This window comes from Blennius ocellaris, assembly GCF_963422515.1.
Source record: "Blennius ocellaris genome assembly, chromosome: 12".
NCBI lineage: Eukaryota > Metazoa > Chordata > Actinopteri > Blenniiformes > Blenniidae > Blennius > Blennius ocellaris.
The window spans coordinates 5,179,351-5,196,112 of NC_137661.1; the positions used below are offsets into that span (position 1 = coordinate 5,179,351).

General features: G+C 42.5%; 2 protein-coding genes across 2 annotated transcripts; both read left to right on the forward strand.

Moving 5' to 3' along the window:
- Window positions 1-1,039: 1,039 nt before the first annotated feature.
- Window positions 1,040-10,742, forward strand: scinla (scinderin like a). The gene is made up of 17 exons (XM_080505639.1): window positions 1,040-1,146; window positions 4,683-4,880; window positions 5,013-5,167; window positions 5,275-5,436; window positions 5,540-5,689; window positions 5,770-5,856; window positions 7,014-7,146; window positions 7,578-7,666; window positions 7,775-7,990; window positions 8,083-8,216; window positions 8,480-8,570; window positions 8,889-9,059; window positions 9,148-9,322; window positions 9,413-9,528; window positions 9,995-10,072; window positions 10,164-10,224; window positions 10,310-10,742. Exons 2-17 carry the CDS (start codon window positions 4,691-4,693, stop codon window positions 10,453-10,455), a joined length of 2,154 nt encoding a protein of 717 aa, XP_080361765.1. The 5' UTR covers window positions 1,040-1,146; window positions 4,683-4,690; the 3' UTR covers window positions 10,456-10,742.
- A 278-nt stretch (window positions 10,743-11,020) lies between these two features.
- LOC308137987 (retinol dehydrogenase 8) lies at window positions 11,021-14,360 on the forward strand (the record flags this gene model as incomplete). The annotated part of the gene is made up of 6 exons (XM_080506906.1): window positions 11,021-11,117; window positions 12,892-13,053; window positions 13,387-13,566; window positions 13,640-13,733; window positions 13,840-14,023; window positions 14,133-14,360. 6 exons carry the CDS (start codon window positions 11,021-11,023, stop codon window positions 14,358-14,360), a joined length of 945 nt encoding a protein of 314 aa, XP_080363032.1.
- Window positions 14,361-16,762: the final 2,402 nt, after the last annotated feature.

A 16,762-nucleotide genomic window follows, 5' to 3' on the forward strand; every position in this document is an offset into this window, starting at 1 on the left:
GTGTGACTGAAAGAGGAATGCTGATGGGATATGAAGCATTATCAGTTGAAGCTGTTGCATGAAGAGTGAAATTAGAAGCTCTTTTCAGTTCTTACAGTAATAAATTGTACCAGCCATGAACCTCACCGCACATCACTGCACCACATTAACACCCAATGAAGAAAAACAACATCATTATGACATCAAAAATAGGTTGCATCAACTCCTATTTTACATATTTGTTTTTGCCTTCAGCCGTCGGCTCATTGCTATCATATATACAATCATAGGTGGCCGGGGGCGGGGGTGGCTTGGGGTGCTGCAGCTCCCCCTAAGATAGCCAAAGCACCCCCAAGAAATTATATATTTTTTTCAGGTGTTTATTTAGATTCTTTTTTATGCATGAAGATTATAATTTGTTGTCTGATTAATTACTAAATGCACCAATAATAAACTTTTTTTTTTAAATCTTTTAACGAAAAAGCCGTGTGCATTAACCTTTGAACTTACTACTTCCTGTAATTATGAGCCCACTTTTCCTGGAGATTGTGTAACTTGCTGAAACATGGAACGCTTTTTTGCAAAAAAACAAAAACCCTAATTAAACAAACAAACAAAAAACTAAGGGAAAACAATCACTGAAGCCTTCACTCTGAACAACAACAACGGCAATAACCGACCTATCGTTTTATTATCTCGTGAGTGAGGATTACTGCCTATTTGGTGTTTGACATTCGAACTCTGACTCCTGCTTCTCTCTATACAGTGTTTGTAAGTATAATTAAATATTATTATTGATTTTTTTTTTGTTATTGTTTTTGTGCACGACGTGCTGTTGGCAGTAAAATGGATAAAAACACAGGTGAAGTTCACCTCTTGGTGGTGATACTGTGTAATGTTATGCAATAGCTGGCCGCTTTTCTGAACAGCGTGTAAAAACAGAACACGTTGATGAAGTTATGAAGTGTTCTTTTGTGGAGCCGCGCGTGCGCGCGCGCGCCAGGTGCGGGCGGGGCCCCGGAACGCCCCGCCACCTGAATGCGGATGTTTGTCCCTCCCTACCGTAGATATAAGAGGAGGTGAGCGCTGCTGAGTCTGTGCGGAGAACTGGAAGATCAGCGGCGCAGCTTCTTCACATCCACCGTCTAAACTCCTGTTCTTCATCAGGTAATGGAAACGTCCTTCTCACGCGTCGCCTGCTGGCTCAGCTTTTTGCAGCTTTTTTCCAATCCAAATTATTTCAACTAGATCGACGCATATTGTTGATTGCATTCAGAGTTAGGTCAGAAGAAGGAGCAGTGAGGGGGATGAATAAAAGGCTTAATGTACCCTGCTTCAGCCTACAGAGCAATACTTGTACATACGTTTCTGTGTCGTCTTCTGCTGGGAGTGGCTTTTCATACTTCTTACTTTGTTGTTTGGCTGCGAAAGGTGAGACCAGACACACCCTGTTGCACCAGGTGATTTTTTTTTTTTCCTTTTCCCCCAACAAAGCACAGTACTTTAAATGCAGTCAAGTACCTGCAGTACAAGTCCTGCAAGAGTGACTACTCGGGGAATTACTAAAAACGGTGAATGTTGCATTAAGCTTAAAAAAAATTATTGCAATTACTGCACACTGCAATTACTTGAATGACATTTTAAAGTAGTTTTTTTTCTTAAAGTACATTTAGAGAACAGTGACGCAAGTTGAACAAAGTATAATAAACAGTTTTATATATATATATATATAATTCACAAATTGAAAGATAAAACCATACAAATAAATGTCTTTAATGTGATTGATTTGTCATGCATTTCCTACTTTCCTGCTCCACATTGCACACAACCATCCAGTGCTATATAAATCCTGCAAGCCACATTGAATAGAGAATATTTTCTGCAATATTATAGAAACTGTCCACAAGCTGCACAATCCAACTCGTTTATTCTCCAATTGTCTCTGACATTAACTGTCACATGAGCTTGAAAGAAATGCAGAAGTAACCAGCTGTGATTAGTTGGGCGCTAACAAAAAATGGTTTGGCGCTGCAGCTGATTGGCTGCTGGCGCTCAGCTCCGCCCTGTTGTCCAGCCAACGCCTGTCGCCCTGCCTCACCCTCGTCCTCACCCGTCTCAGACAGACTTAAACATTCTAGAACTTTTAAACGGTCTGAAACTGCGGCTTCGGCTTTGTTGGTAGAGCAGCCCTCTCCCAATCTGAAGTTTGCAGGTTTGATTCCCATCTCTGCCTGTCCACGTGGCGACCTGTCCTTGAGCAAGACGCTAAACCCCAAACTGCCCCCAGTGGATGGATGAGGTGTTTGCATAGCAGCGTCCTCCATTGGTGTGTGTGTGAATAGGTAAATGTGATTCATGATGTAAAGCGCTTTGGGACTGCACAAGTAGTTAAAAAGTGCTATAAATGTGGAATTCATTTCTTTGCCAGAACTGTGAAACATCATAGAACTGTGACGCAAATTGTGAAATATTATTGAAGCACCTAACACCCTGGAATTCTCAAGAATAGCAGAATTCCAGATGCTCCCACCTCAGTGTCTAACAAATCTATTTCCTAGTGTGTTCTGTGACTCCTGCGGGAGTTTGGCAGAAACAAGTCAAAATGTGGGCGTTGCCATATATTCGATTGTCCGTATGAAGGGTTAAGGCAGGGGTGTCTAAAGCCCCGTTTCCACCGCACACAAGTGCCGGGACGGAGCGGAGCGGTACGGAATAGAGACCCCGACCGAAATTTTGGGTCGCGTTTCCACTGCAAAGAGGAGCTTTAAAAGTGGGCGGGGCTTATGAGCTCCACAGAAAAGAAAGTCATCAGATCTAGATCTTGTGAATCCTCTGTTGTTGTTTACATCCTCCACTTTGCACTGTTGTTTTTTGCAGGGGGAAAAAACAAAACAAAAACACTGTTACATTTTGCAGTGGTTATTTTTTGCAGCGCCGCAGCCGCTTCCGTGTTTGTGAGAGAGCGAAATCTCCGGCCACTTGCCGGCGACTTGGGGCGACTTGCCCCGCGCTCGGGTGCGGGGCAAGTCACCGGAGCGTTCCCCCCGGTTGGCTGAGGCACAGACACAGGAGTCTTGAGCTTTCTGCTTAAACGCAGGAGGTTCTCCACTCCGGCGCTGATCACGGTCCGGCAGCTCAGCGCCGGAACACGGAGGCTCCGAGCTCCTTTTCATCGTTTCCGCGGTCCGTCCCCGCGATATAGCGCCACTGACCGCGGCTGAACAGAACACTGACCGCCTCTGGAAAGCGGAGCTGTCGGAGCGCGGTCAGCACCGGAGTCGAAAGCTCCAGACTCCCTTGTCCCGGACACGCATCCACGCCACGGCGAGCGCTATGCTGCTAACAGAAAGCTCCAACGCGATGCAAAGCCCCGGTCTCCCCCTGCCTCAAGTCGTTCTTTCACCACAAACACTAAAGTTGAGCAGCAAAGAAAAGAAAAGGAACATAAAAACAACCAGTGCGCAGCTGACCACACTGACAACAGAGGATTCATCCAGCCAGCACATTAAAATATTGAGGGCGTGTCGTAAATCACTGACCAATCAGCAGACAGCTGCTCAACCTCAGACCCGTTCCATGGTCCCCGGCACCCCAACGGAAGGGTAGGGGAATAGCGGTCGCCTTTGGAGCGGTTTAGACTGCATTCCTGTCGTGACACGCGAACCGGAGCTGTTTAGACCGGTCTAGGCCGGCACTTTTTGTGCGGTGGAAACGGGGCTAAACGTGCGGCCCGGGGGCCAGAAGCGGCCCGCTAGAGGATCTAATCCGGCCCGCCATGTGATTTTATTTTTTTTTTTTTTTAAGTATAAATATGAAAACTGACAGAGGCTGATCTAAAAACACTGGATTGGCAAAAATAACATTCAAAACCGCCCTTGGTCAGAATTAATTAATGCATCTGTGGAGGTCACATAACGCAACACCTTTCACAATAAAGGTGTCCAATTTATGTGAAGTGATACTTTGGACACGTAAACTCAAAAAATATTTCCAGATGATGACAAATTGTTTTAATCCGGAATAAAAATACGATACCAGATACAGGAGACTGAGGTTTTTTTTTTTGCAAATATAATATCTGATTTCCTTTAATATGTACATTTAAGAATAGACTGGCAGATACAAAAGGATCAAAAGAAGGAAAGCCTTTGACATTTGTCCATATCTGCAGTTTAATATGTTCCGTTTGACTTGTTCGGCCCTCCAGAGGTCAGATCGGGTTGGAGGTGGCCCCTCAACTGAAATGAGTTTGACACCCCTGTGTTAAGGCAAGAAGTCCTTACGACCGAGTTTAGAATAAGACTGTAGAGAACAAATGGGACGCGCTCTCTTCTCCAATTTACCAAACTTCAGGGTGGCGTGGCTGCTGCTCATCTTGTCCAGCTTCATGTTCCAAACTCAAATGCAGCCAGTTTACGATCACGTTGTGAGGCTGTTGACGTCAGGCCACAGGGGCGCTGGCCCCGACTCTCCTTTGGAAAAGCAGTTGCTCCCTTCAGTGTCTGATTTGAGGAGCCACATTTTCAAACTGCAACATTTGAAACCCAAAAGGACTTGTGCACTCGTAGTAATGTAAGCACAAAGTGGTGAAACCTGATCGCCTTCATTTTGCTCTCTCTGTGCTCCTCGCACCATTGCAACCAAGAGGTTCTCTTTTTATTCCCAGTTCATCATTGACGTGGTACTTTTTTGTCCTCTCTCAGCCCTGATCATGGCCGCCTCCAACGAGATTCAGAACGCTGGGAAGAAGCCCGGCCTCAAGGTGTGGCGGGTGGAGAACATGGATTTGGTTCCAGTCCCTGTCGAGTGTTATGGACAGTTCTTCATCGGCGACACCTACATCCTGTTGTCCACCTCTGGGAGTCTTCCTCTTTTTTCTCACGATATCTACACATGGATCGGTATGGTTTTCCTCGCTGATTGTCTCAACACAACCTCACACTCAGAACGACAGATTTCTTCCTCTTCCCAGTTTTCACTTACAAGGGTCCATCGTTTTTGTTCTTTCTTCCTGTATGTGTGTTTCTTCACAGGTGATGAAAGTTCCCAGGATGAGACGGGTGCAGCTATGATATTCATGGTTCAGTTGGATGATCACCTGGGAGGACATCCACGCCAGCACAGAGAGTGTCAAGATGCTGAGTCAATGAGTTTTTTGAGCCTCTTCAAGAGGGGCATACAATTGAAGGTGCTTCATACGTGCATATTGTCAACACAGACGGCCATCTTGGTTATTCTTTGAAAGCATGATGTGGTTGTCTTTCCTTTTTTTTTTTTTTTTTTTTTTTTTAACAGCAAGGTGGAGCAGCTTCAGGCTTCAAACATGTGGTAGCCAATTCTGCGGATGTCAAACGGTTGCTCCATGTTAAAGGGCGTCGGACCATCAGAGCCAATGAGCATGATTTGTCTTGGAAAAATTTCAACAATGGAGACTGCTTCATCATAGACCTGGGAAAGGTGATTATGCTGATCACATATCAAAGAAATGATTAAGTCCCAAGTTTAATTTGTTGTAGTAATTCACCACTTTTTTTTTTTCTTGACTGATGTGAAATCATAGATCATCTATAGCTGGTCTGGCGCTCATTGCAATCCCTTCGAGCGCAACAAGGCCATTATGGTGGCCAACGACATCCGCGACAACATGCGAAATGGCCGCGCGACAGTCAAAAGGATCGAGGAAGGCAGTGAGCCTGAGGAAGTCATTCTTGTAAACTGCTTTTTCAAACTCGAATTCTGAACTCCACCATTTTTCAGGGAGGTGTTAAGTAACATGTTGGCTTCTCATAGATACTTGGACCAAAGCCAGAGCTCCCACCGGCACCCCGTGATACATCTGCTGACGAGACCAACAAGAGCAAGGCAACGCTCTACTTGGTAGATACACACATGGATGTTTGGTTTGCACAGCCTTAGACCACACTTGGTATACAGGTAGAATTGTCTTGAGTCTTTGAGGAAAAATGTCTCAAAAAAGACCCATGATGATCAGATTCTACAGGTGTTTGTCTGCTCCTTGTGCTTTCAGCCTCATTTGCCACTTTCCCAAAGAGCTTCCGGTCCTTTAGTAAACTTCCTGAGAATAAATAAAAAAGATCAGTGGGGTTGATGTCAGGTGACCATGACAGTCTGCTGCTAATCATTGTTCACCCAAAAGGGCTGTGGTTTGCACCGGGAGCTTTGTTTGCTCTGTGGCATTTCAGAGTAAGGAGGTCCATGCTCTCCACCTGCTGCTACTGCAGGTCTTGAATTAGTCATTTAAAACATGGTTCATCATAAAGAACCTCCTCAGTCCAAGACGTAAGTCAAGCAAACTATTCACAGGGTTTAAGTGCTGACGGGGCCAACTATTGATCTCTGGGGTTGTAACTGTGAGATGTTTACTGTGTTACGACAACCTGGAGAACACAAGGCCGAGCAAACATCCTCACAATAGTTCCTGAGATGCCGTGACACACGGTTATTAGTAGATCATTGCAGAAGAAGTCAAAGGGGTGAAAGTATTAAAGTTCTGGTATAACTGACCCAGAACTCAATCATTCTGCACACATTGGTGCAAACCAGTGGCTGGAGCAAAATCTATTTATTTATTTATATTGTTGTCTTGCTTTAATCGGCACATTCTTTAATATATTATTTATTTGATATTTTTTATTAAACGGCACTTTAAAGAGGACTGCACCTTACAATTTCGTTGTATGGTGTTTCAATGACAATAAAGACATTCTATTCTATTCTATTGATGGACACTTTGCAGTGTAAGTCATTTTACTATGCCTGATTGTGCTTTTTACATAAATGATCCTAGTTTTATGTAGTGCATGATGTTTCATAATTCATCATTTTACTTTTCATGATTTTTTGTGTTTAAATGTTTTAACACTTTCTCTGACGTCGTCCTAGTTTTGGATGTACGTATTCAAAATACCTACATCCTTAGACACACTTGGATCCAAAAAGGATCTAAGTGTCTCTGACGCTTGGATCCTTTTGGTATTGGTGAAAGATGCATCAGTTACATCCTTTCTTTCCAGATTTCGAATGCTAGTGGCTCCATGGAGACAAAAGTGGTGGCTAAGGAGAACCCATTCAAACAAAACATGCTTTCCAATGAGGAATGCTTCATCTTGGACAATGGAGGAGATAAAAAGTTGTATGTCTGGAAAGGTATTCCAACTGAGACATTTTTAGATACAAGTATTTTGTTGTTTTGGTGCATTTTTGCAGCTGGAGACGGAATATTTTTATTTGACTAACTCACACTTCAAACTTGAGTGTTTAAAAGATATTAACCAGTCAGTCCATTCTTTGTGAATGTGGAGATGAACAAATGACAATATGGCCACACAGCCGCGTAAGACAGATGCACAAGTGCTCTCCTGTCAAGGGTTGTGAGATTTAGTTCTTGGACCTCTCCAGAACACGGCACAATCCACTGGAAAGTTTATTTACGTTTCCTCTTTGAACTCGTAATTGTTGCGCCTCAGAGTTCTCAGCATTATGTGTTGAGTATTATTTCAACTCTACAATAAACGGGAAGTTGGTTGATTTTCTCCAGCGCCTGATGTGTTCAACCATGATCTTCTACATCTCTGCAGGACGGAACGCAAACGTAAAGGAACGCAAAGCGGCATATGCAGCTGCACTGAAATTCATCAAAGACAAAAACTACTCTGCCAAAACTCAGGTGATCTTGCCATGACATGTACATTTTCTACCAGAACCTTCTTCTCATCTTGTCCATCTGTTTATGAATATGTATGTTTTTTTTTCTTCTTCTTTCTGGTATTGACAGATTGAGGTGATACCTGCCTTTTCTGAGAGCACCTTGTTTAAGCAGTTTTTCTCAGACTGGTTGGACAAAGATGAGACCACAGGCCTGTCGTTGCCCTACAGCGCTGGTCATATCGCCAAGGTGGAGCAGATCCCCTTTGATACCGCCAGTCTCCACGACAACAAGGTCATGGCCGCACACTACAGCATGGTGGACGATGGGTCCGGGAAGATACAGGTAAACTATCCAGCTTGGCTGTAATCAAGCAATATGTGTTTATTTATTTATTTTTGGCAATATGGAATGTGTAAATATAAAAATACTTGTAGGTTTGGCGTGTGGAAGGTGGTGATAAAGCACTAGTGGACAAAAAGCAACATGGACAGTTCTACGGAGGAGACTGTTACCTGGTCCTTTACACCTACAACACAGACGGGAGCGAGAAACATATCATCTACATTTGGTGGGTGTGACGTTTTCATCATCGCTAAATATTCTGTCCATATAGTCTCTAAACCGGACTTGAAGTTGTGTTTGCTCCAGCAAAATTGAACAGATCCTGTATGTCTAACTGTATTCCAGTTAACTTAATGATAATTGAGTTATGGGAGGTTGGTTTTAGTTGTTCACCTGTTTCATACAGCTGCATTCATTTGAAGACTCCAACGGCTCAACATGGTCAAATTACGACTGAACTGTAAAATGTATTGTGGCTTTGCTGTGTAGGCAAGGACAGAAGTGCAGCCAAGATGAGCTGGGTGCTTCAGCCATCCTGGCAGTGGGACTGGACCAATCTCTGTCTGGAGCACCTACACAGGTAAGAGATTTTCACTGTTGAAGTGTTATTGATCATATACGTATCCATATTAAATCATTCGGTTACAAGTACTAAAATTTCTAGTTAAAGTTTGCAACATGAGGGGAAAAAAAGAAGCTATCCCAGAAACATTTAAATAACTTGATTAGTGGATGTTAGCATTTATTTTTAGTCTATATTGACACTTCAGACAGAAGTATCCTGAGCACTTTCTCCAGTGTACAGTCTTTATGATGAGTGAACTCCACTTCTATTGACCTTTTTCACTTTTCGGCAGTGCCCAAAGCACTTTTACATAGTTTGTCTCTTGCAACGCAGGTTCGGGTCACCCAAGGCAAAGAGCCTCCACATTTTACCAGCATCTTCAAGGACACGTCTTTGGTCATCCATCTGGGTGGGACAAGCCGTGACGGTGGTGACTCACAACCTGCCAGCACGCGACTCTTCCACATCCGAGAGGGCCTCTCCAAAGTCCCAAGATCTGTTGAGGTTGGCTTCAAATGCTGAATTGAAAGTACATCATGTGACAGTTTGCAGTAAACGGCTCACACCATTTCTTTGTGTCTCCCTGAATCAGGTGGAACCTGTGGCCAGCTCTCTGAACACAAATGACATTTTTGTGCTGAAGTCACCCTCTTCTGTGTGGATATGGAAGGGAAAAGGAGCAACATCTGAGGAAATGGCTGCAGCTGAATTTGTTGCAGCTCTGCTTGGAGGAAAAGCTACCGAGGTGAATGAGGCCGAGGAGCCAGGTAAGAGTCAATACATTGACCTGTCGCATCTGCCAGACTCTCGTGTGCAACGTTTCCAGTGTATGGCTGCGGCTTTCTACTTGTTGCTAGATTCTTTCTGGGAAGCACTGGGTGGCAAAAAGGATTACCAGACCTCCGAAACCCTGCGGGAAGTTTTCTACGTTCCACGACTCTTTGCCTGTTCGAACAAAACAGGCAGGCTGAAGGTGAGCATTCAAGTTTTCATCAGTTTTAAGATACAAGGTTGAAGCTTTTTGGTTGTTTCCATTTTAAATGAATGTCAAAATGATGCTGTTGTGACAACAAAATTCCTGCATTCTTCCAATACACACCATTTTTGGACGGTGACATAAATAGTAGCGCAGACCCCCACATTGTCCTCATGGAACAAAAATAGTTTGTCCTGCTTCCTTTTCTGACCTTCTACTAACCTCAAGTTGCCTTTTGAGAGAAAACATGCAAACATTCCTACATTTCATACTTTACTGTAGAGAGGAGTTTATTACAGCCTCGTATAAAACAATATTTTCATCAAACTTTACTTCAGTCCAGTAAAAACTGCGTGATTACTGGACCAGTGTCCGGTTAAAAAAAAATGTTGGCATTTTGCGATCCCTGATACCGAAGAGTTAAGAGTCTGAGTCTATTATAAGTGTTTGTTTCGATGATTAGGTGGAGGAGGTTCCTGGTGAAATATCCCAGTCGGACCTGGCTCCTGATGATGTCATGATTCTTGACACCAAGACCATGGTTTGTCTCCACTGTTATTCTCTATCTTGACATTGCTTTTCATTCTAGATTATATGATTCCTTAAACTCCTCTGGTCTTTTCTCTCACCAGCTTCTTGTTTGGATCGGAAAAGATGCCAGGGAGGAGGAGAAACAAGGAGCCATTAAAATTGGTAAGGAAAATTAATTGATATGACCTGAAGAGTCGGTGTGGGAGAGATTTCATCCTACTAATGTTTTGTTTTTTTGTACTCGTAGCTGAAGAATACCTGAAATCAGACCCCTCTGGCCGTACTGGTGTCCCCATCTGCACCATGCAGCAAGGGGAGGAGCTTGCTATGTTCACTGGCTGGTTCCAGGCCTGGGATCCTGACATGTGGGCCAGCGGCTGCTACAGATATTAGTGGAAACAACACAAAGAAACCTGGTTAACCGCTATGGTTCTGGTCTGGGGCTTTGAAAAACACAATGTCAACAGCCATGACAGTCAACAAATGATATTCCACTATTGTTCAACAATAAAAGACTTGGGTTGCTTTGGAAGTGGAGCTCTTATAATAAAATGCAAACAACATGAGTGTGTAAAATCATTAATGGGAAAGTTTGGGAAATTTAGTTTTGCTTCCGGTTTTCATATTTCGTCTTTTTCCTGCTTTGTAATCGAGTCCAAAGAATAAAAAAAAAAAACCTATTCCACTGTGTTGTTCCTATTAGTTGAAGCTCAATAAATCAGAGGTATTGGAATATTAAAGTGTCATAAATCTTCATTCCACTGGGGAGCCAGAGGGAGGCCAGGCTGGATGATCATCTTCAGGCCATGTGCATGCGGCCATATCTGCTGAGTTGCAGACTTGTGGATTAAAGAGCCGGCTTTTAAAGTGACTCCACGTCGTGCCTCCCTTCCACTTCTCTTGCTTCTCAGCCATCGTCTGCTGTCGGAGATCCAAAACAAAGCGTGAGCGGTCAACAATGAACCAGAAGGTGGTTCTCATCACGGGCTGCTCCTCCGGGATCGGCCTGGCTTTGGCTGCCCGCATCGCAAAAGACGAGAAGAAGAGGTTCATGGGTAAATTTGGGTTTGAAAGGCTTTCTTTAAACACGCTGAGAGGATTTCATTACGTTGTTCTTTGGTTCTTTGAAATGCTGTCATGCTTCTTATTCTCTTTAGCTTTGGATTTCAATTTCATCCCTCATGTCTTTTTGTTTATGAGTCCAGTTTGCTGCACTGCGTTACTATTGCCTCAATGTTCAGTGCCAAATTCACATCGTGTAAATATTAGTTGTACAAAAGAGGCACACATGAACAGTTTTTCCATCCACCTAAGTTCACATGCTGATAATATCAGAATCTCAACAGTTGGATGTTTCGCTATTATCTTTACTTCTTAATGAAATGTCTAGGCCTTGACAAACACAAACTGTGATTTAATAGAAATTAATATTTAAAATTTGAACTCTTGTAAAAATTTCCAACATTGGTCAGAAAAATGTGTTTTTAATAGAATATTTAGAATTTTTTGGCACGTTTCAGCTCAATGAAAATAAAAATTGTTCGGCAAATATCAATTGTGCCAAACTACACAATATGGACTTTTGATCCTGTGGCCTTCAATAAGATTTTAACAAGATGATGTGATCAAGCAACTTCCATATTTAAGTTTGTACAACTTGGAAACACCCATCTCAGTTGAGTCAGTAGAGCTTTATGACTTTCATAACAAATGAATGATTTAAAAGGTATCAGTCTATTCAACGTCCCGTAATATTTCAAAACATAAATGTTTTAAACCAGACTGCCTATTTTGTTGGATTAATATGAGCACTAACCCAAAATGCACTGCTTCTTTCCAGAAATGACACCTTGATTTACTCGGTAGAACTTGAAAGCCTCAGTTCCATCAGCTTCCATCCACCAAGGCTTGTGGATTATCCACAGGGATATGTGGTCACATGTTCCTGAAGCATGGCAATTCAATAATAGCATTAATAATGTGCTAATGCTTTGAACATCATGGCCAGCATTATCTGGAATACGATTGCTTGCAGACCGTTCCAACCTTTGTGAAACTGTGGGCTTCTACTATGTAACTTTGAAGGCACTCTTATATGTAAAACCTTAAATAAAATAAGCGCTTTTGGGAAATCAAGAGTTGTGCGTTTTGCTTTAGGTTTAAATACGGTACTGAAGTTAGCAGGCTGACCGGGCCTGTCCAGTTTTAAAAATCCAGCAAGCAGTCTGTCCTCGGTCCAATCATAAACCTGTCCGAATTAATGATAAACATAACAGAGCACGGTGCTTGGATATATTAATATCAAATAAACAAACTTACAAAACTGACAGAAATGCAAAAGACAAACTGGGAGTGGCTGTGACTTACTGCCGCCCAGTGGCCACACTGTGGAGATGCTCGGTTACAAATGATTTGGTGTGACAGAAAAAAATGTGATGATTATTTTAATTTATCTTCTTCATGTGAGTGGGTTTCAACAGTTCAAGGTCTTTTAACACGTCGCTGTTAATTCTGTGTTCCTCACATCATTTTGATGGTTTTGAACGATTGTTTTTGTGACTTTTTTTTAACCATGTACCCACTGATTCTCTGCTGGCTATGCTTGACAAAAGTGAGAGATATTGTTATTTTTTATTAAGGAAATCAATTAAAAAATACCTTCTTTTTTTAGCTTTAGATACAATGGCAATTTAATTGAATTTAATTTAGCTTGATTTTATTTTATTTCATTTCATTTCAGTTCATTTCATTTCATTTCATTTCATTTCATTTCATTCCATTTTATTTTATTTTATTTTATTTTATTAACCAGGTCTTTGTCTGTTGTAGTCTATGCTACCATGAGGAACCTGAGTAAGGGCGAGGCGCTGGTCGAGGCAGCCGGTCGGACACTGGGCAGGACTTTAGAGATCAAGCAGTTGGACGTATGTGACGAGAACTCAATCAAAGCCTGTGTGGACAGCCTGCCGGAACGCAAGGTGGATATCCTCAGTAAGTCTGCAAAATTAACTCTTAATCTTTTTTTGAATGAATATTCACATTATTTTATATTTTTATTGTATGCACCATAATATCACACGTCATGGAATTACAATATGGAATTTTTTTTCTTCATATAATTCAAAAACAAAGTGAAGCAGTCTTTTATTGTAAACATTTTGCTAAAGCTGGTGGATAAAGTTTTAAATACGATATTTCTCGAAACACTTTGCTTCAAACCATGACCACAGTGAAAGTCAGATTGAGTCAGCAATTTACCACAACTCATTGATAAACAAATCTATCATCTTCAAAGTTGCCCCTCTTCTTCACCTCCTCTGTCAGTAAGCAATGCGGGGATGGGTCTGATCGGCCCTATCGAGTGTCAGTCCATTGACGAGATGAGGACAGTCATGGACACCAACTTCTTCGGTCTGGTGCGGCTGCTGAAGGAGGTCCTGCCGGACATGAAGCGGAGGAAAAAGGGCCACATTGTGGTCATCAGCAGCGTGATGGGCATTCAGGGTGAGGAGAGCCACTCATGTTGAGGGTGCTTGTTCATGAGACAGTTGCCTGACATTTGCTGTCTCCACTTTAGGGATCTTATTCAATGACGTCTACGCGGCTTCCAAGTTTGCGGTGGAAGGCTTTTGTGAAAGCTTGGCAGTCCAAGCCTTGAGGTTCAATCTCAAGTAAGACACAGAGTTTCCCCTCGGCTCCTGCAGTCATCGTGGTAATTCCTGTCTGTCATGTTTGATACAAACACACACTTGTGCTTCTCTCGTATCCGTCTTGTAGCATCAGCCTGATAGAGCCAGGTCCGGTGATAACAGAGTTTGAGAGGAAGGTTTTCGACGAGGGGATGAAGACAGATCTTAGCAAAGCCGACAAAGTGACTGCCGACATGTTCTTGAATATCTACCTGAAGAACTACAAGCAAATCTTTGAGAGCCTCGGGCAGACTGCTGAGGATGTAGCCGAGGTACAGAAAAACCACAAACATCCCTCAGCTGTTAGGTAAAAACGTATATACATTCCAGCATCCTTAATCTGTGTTCATGGTTCGTATTTACCTGTGCTTCACTTCCTAGCATACTGTCAAGATCATCACCATGGACGATCCCCCTTTCCGCCATCAGACTAACACCCTTTACACCCCCATGACCACGCTGAAATATGCCGACCCCAACGGCGACCTTCCGATCGACACATTCTACAAGATGGTTTTCGAGCACGACAAGGTTTTCAATGCCAGCTTGAACTTCCTCAAGCTGCTGCGCTGGAGAAGTCGAAAGAGTTTCACCCTGGAAAAAGAGTAGAGCCATAAAGTCCACGTGTCATCCTGTATCTGCACTGTTTACAAGCATTTGATGTGTCCTTTGCGACTGTGAATGCTGCAGCAAATAAAGACACGAAAAGCCTTCAATAGTTTTGTACCGCCTCCTTACACGTGTCAGTAATGGGAAAATAATGCAGCGTTAATGAGAACCTTCAAAACACTCCATGTGTCATTTTGCCCATAAGCCAAGACACATTGTGTTTGTGTTGTGTAAGGTGTTTACACCGTAATCCTGGATTCAAAGAGATGCAGAGAAGCTGCTGCATTCTGTGGACCCAAGCTCATTTAAGAGCTTAGGCCCAAAGACACTGTCTGTTCCCAAGCTGTCACTCCACCTGCTGGATGTAACTCCCTCTCTGCTGCCTCTTAAGTAATCCATCCATCCATCCATTGTCTGCCGCTTATCCGGGGCCGGGTCGCGGAGGCAGCAGTCTGAGCAGAGTTGCCCAGACTTCCCTCACCCCAGACACTTCCTCCAGCTCCTCCGGTGGCACCCCAAGGCGTTCCCAGGCCGGCCGAGAGACATAGTCCCTCCAGCGTGTCCTGGGTCTGCCCCGAGGCCTCCTACCAGAGGGACATGCCCGGAACACCTCCCCAGGGAGGCGTCCGGGGGGCATCCGGTATTAAGTATTAGCTATTAAGTAATTTGAAATAGTAATAGTCATTGTGTGTATGAGTGTGTCTGAGAGGGAGAGAGGATAAGATGTATGTGTAATAATAACAGTAAGAATTAAAGAGTATGAATAAAGTACCCGTAATATTACAACTGAAGTGACAGTAGGTAGTAACAGAATTAATAAAGTACCACTAGTAGTAGAAAAGTATCAAAAAAGTATTAGTAGTAGTGAAACATGTATCAATAAAGTACCAATAATAGTAAAACGTAGCAATACATGAACGGTATTAGATAAATGTAGCAATTAATGTCATGGTATGAGTGGTAAAAAGTAGCAATATTGTCTCAGTAATAGTTTAATAAACTATAAATAAAGTACCACTAATAGATAAAGTATCATTAAAGTCCCAGTAACAGCTAAAAAGTATCAATGAAGTACAAGTAGTAGTAGAAAAAGTACCAATAAAGTATCAATAATACACTCAACAAAAATAGAAACGCAACACTTTTGTTTTTGCTCCCATTTTCCATGAGATGGACTAAAAGATCAAAAATTCATTCCAGATACACAATATTACCATTTCTCTCAAACATTGTTCACAAATCTGTCTAAATGTGTGATAGTGAGCACTTCTGCTTTGCTGTGAGCACTTCTGCTTTCCCACCTCACAGGTGTGCCACATCAAGATGCTGATCTGACACCATGACTAGTGCACAGGTGTGCCTTAGACTGTCCACAATAAAAGGCCACTCTGAAATGTGAATTTTTTTGCTTTTTGGGGGTCTGGGGACTCAGAACCAGTCAGTATCTGGTGTGACCACCATTTGCCTCATGCAGTGCAACACATCTTCTTCGCATAGAGTTTATCAGATTGTCAATTGTGGCCTGTGGAATGTTGGTCCACTCCTCTTCAATGGCTGTGCCAAGTTGCTGGATATTAGTGGGAACTGGTGCACGCTGTCGTATATCTATCACACATTTAGACAGATTTGTGAACAATGTTTGAGAGAAATGGTAATATTGTGTATCTGGAATGAATTTTAGATCTTTAAGTCCATCTCATGAAAAACGGGAGCAAAAACAAAAGTGTTGCGTTTATATTTTTGTTGAGTATAGTTAAGAATGATCAATATAGTACCAGAAAAAGTAATAAAGTATGAATGAAGTACCTGTAATCATTCTAAAGTATGAATAAAGTGCCACTAATAGTGAAAAAGTATCTTGAATCATTTAATTCAAGCAAAAAAGAAAGAAACCATTATTTTTAGTGACCCGAGCCAAAAAGTACCAACTATTTTTTGGGGGGCCGAGCCAAAATAATCAGCTCTTTATAGTCAGTCAAAAAGAACAAACTCTTTTTACTGAACTGAAACAAAATGAACCAACTTTTTTTAGTGTTCTTGACCAAAAGAATCAAATTCCAGTGAGCTGATCCAAGAGAAGCGAGATGTTCTACCAAACCCGGTCAAAAAAACTGACTTTTCTTGTTGAATGTAACGAAAAAGAAACAAGCGATGTCAGTGGGGAAATCCAAGATGGCGCCGCCATACTTATTTACAGGTCGCCGCCATCTTGAAATCGAGCAAGGCCGAAGCGTGACCGGAAATGACGCAAAATGACGCACAGGAAGTGATGTTCACATAAGTGACATACAGGAAGGGACGTATTGACCTTATTCCGGAAGTTTGCGTGGGCGGCGCCATGCGCGTAATCACACTTCCGGTTTAGCGCCGCGCTACTTGATTTGCGATACCAGTCTGTTTAA

Excerpts from the sequence above, each read along its gene's own strand:
- scinla (XM_080505639.1), top strand. The coding sequence starts at position 4,691 with ATGGCCGCCTCCAACGAGATTCAGAACGCTGGGAAGAAGCCCGGCCTC. Across the intron at positions 8,217-8,479 it reads AAACATATCATCTACATTTG|GCAAGGACAGAAGTGCAGCC; the intron begins GTGGGTGTGACG and ends TTTGCTGTGTAG. Across the intron at positions 8,571-8,888 it reads TGTCTGGAGCACCTACACAG|GTTCGGGTCACCCAAGGCAA; the intron begins GTAAGAGATTTT and ends CTTGCAACGCAG.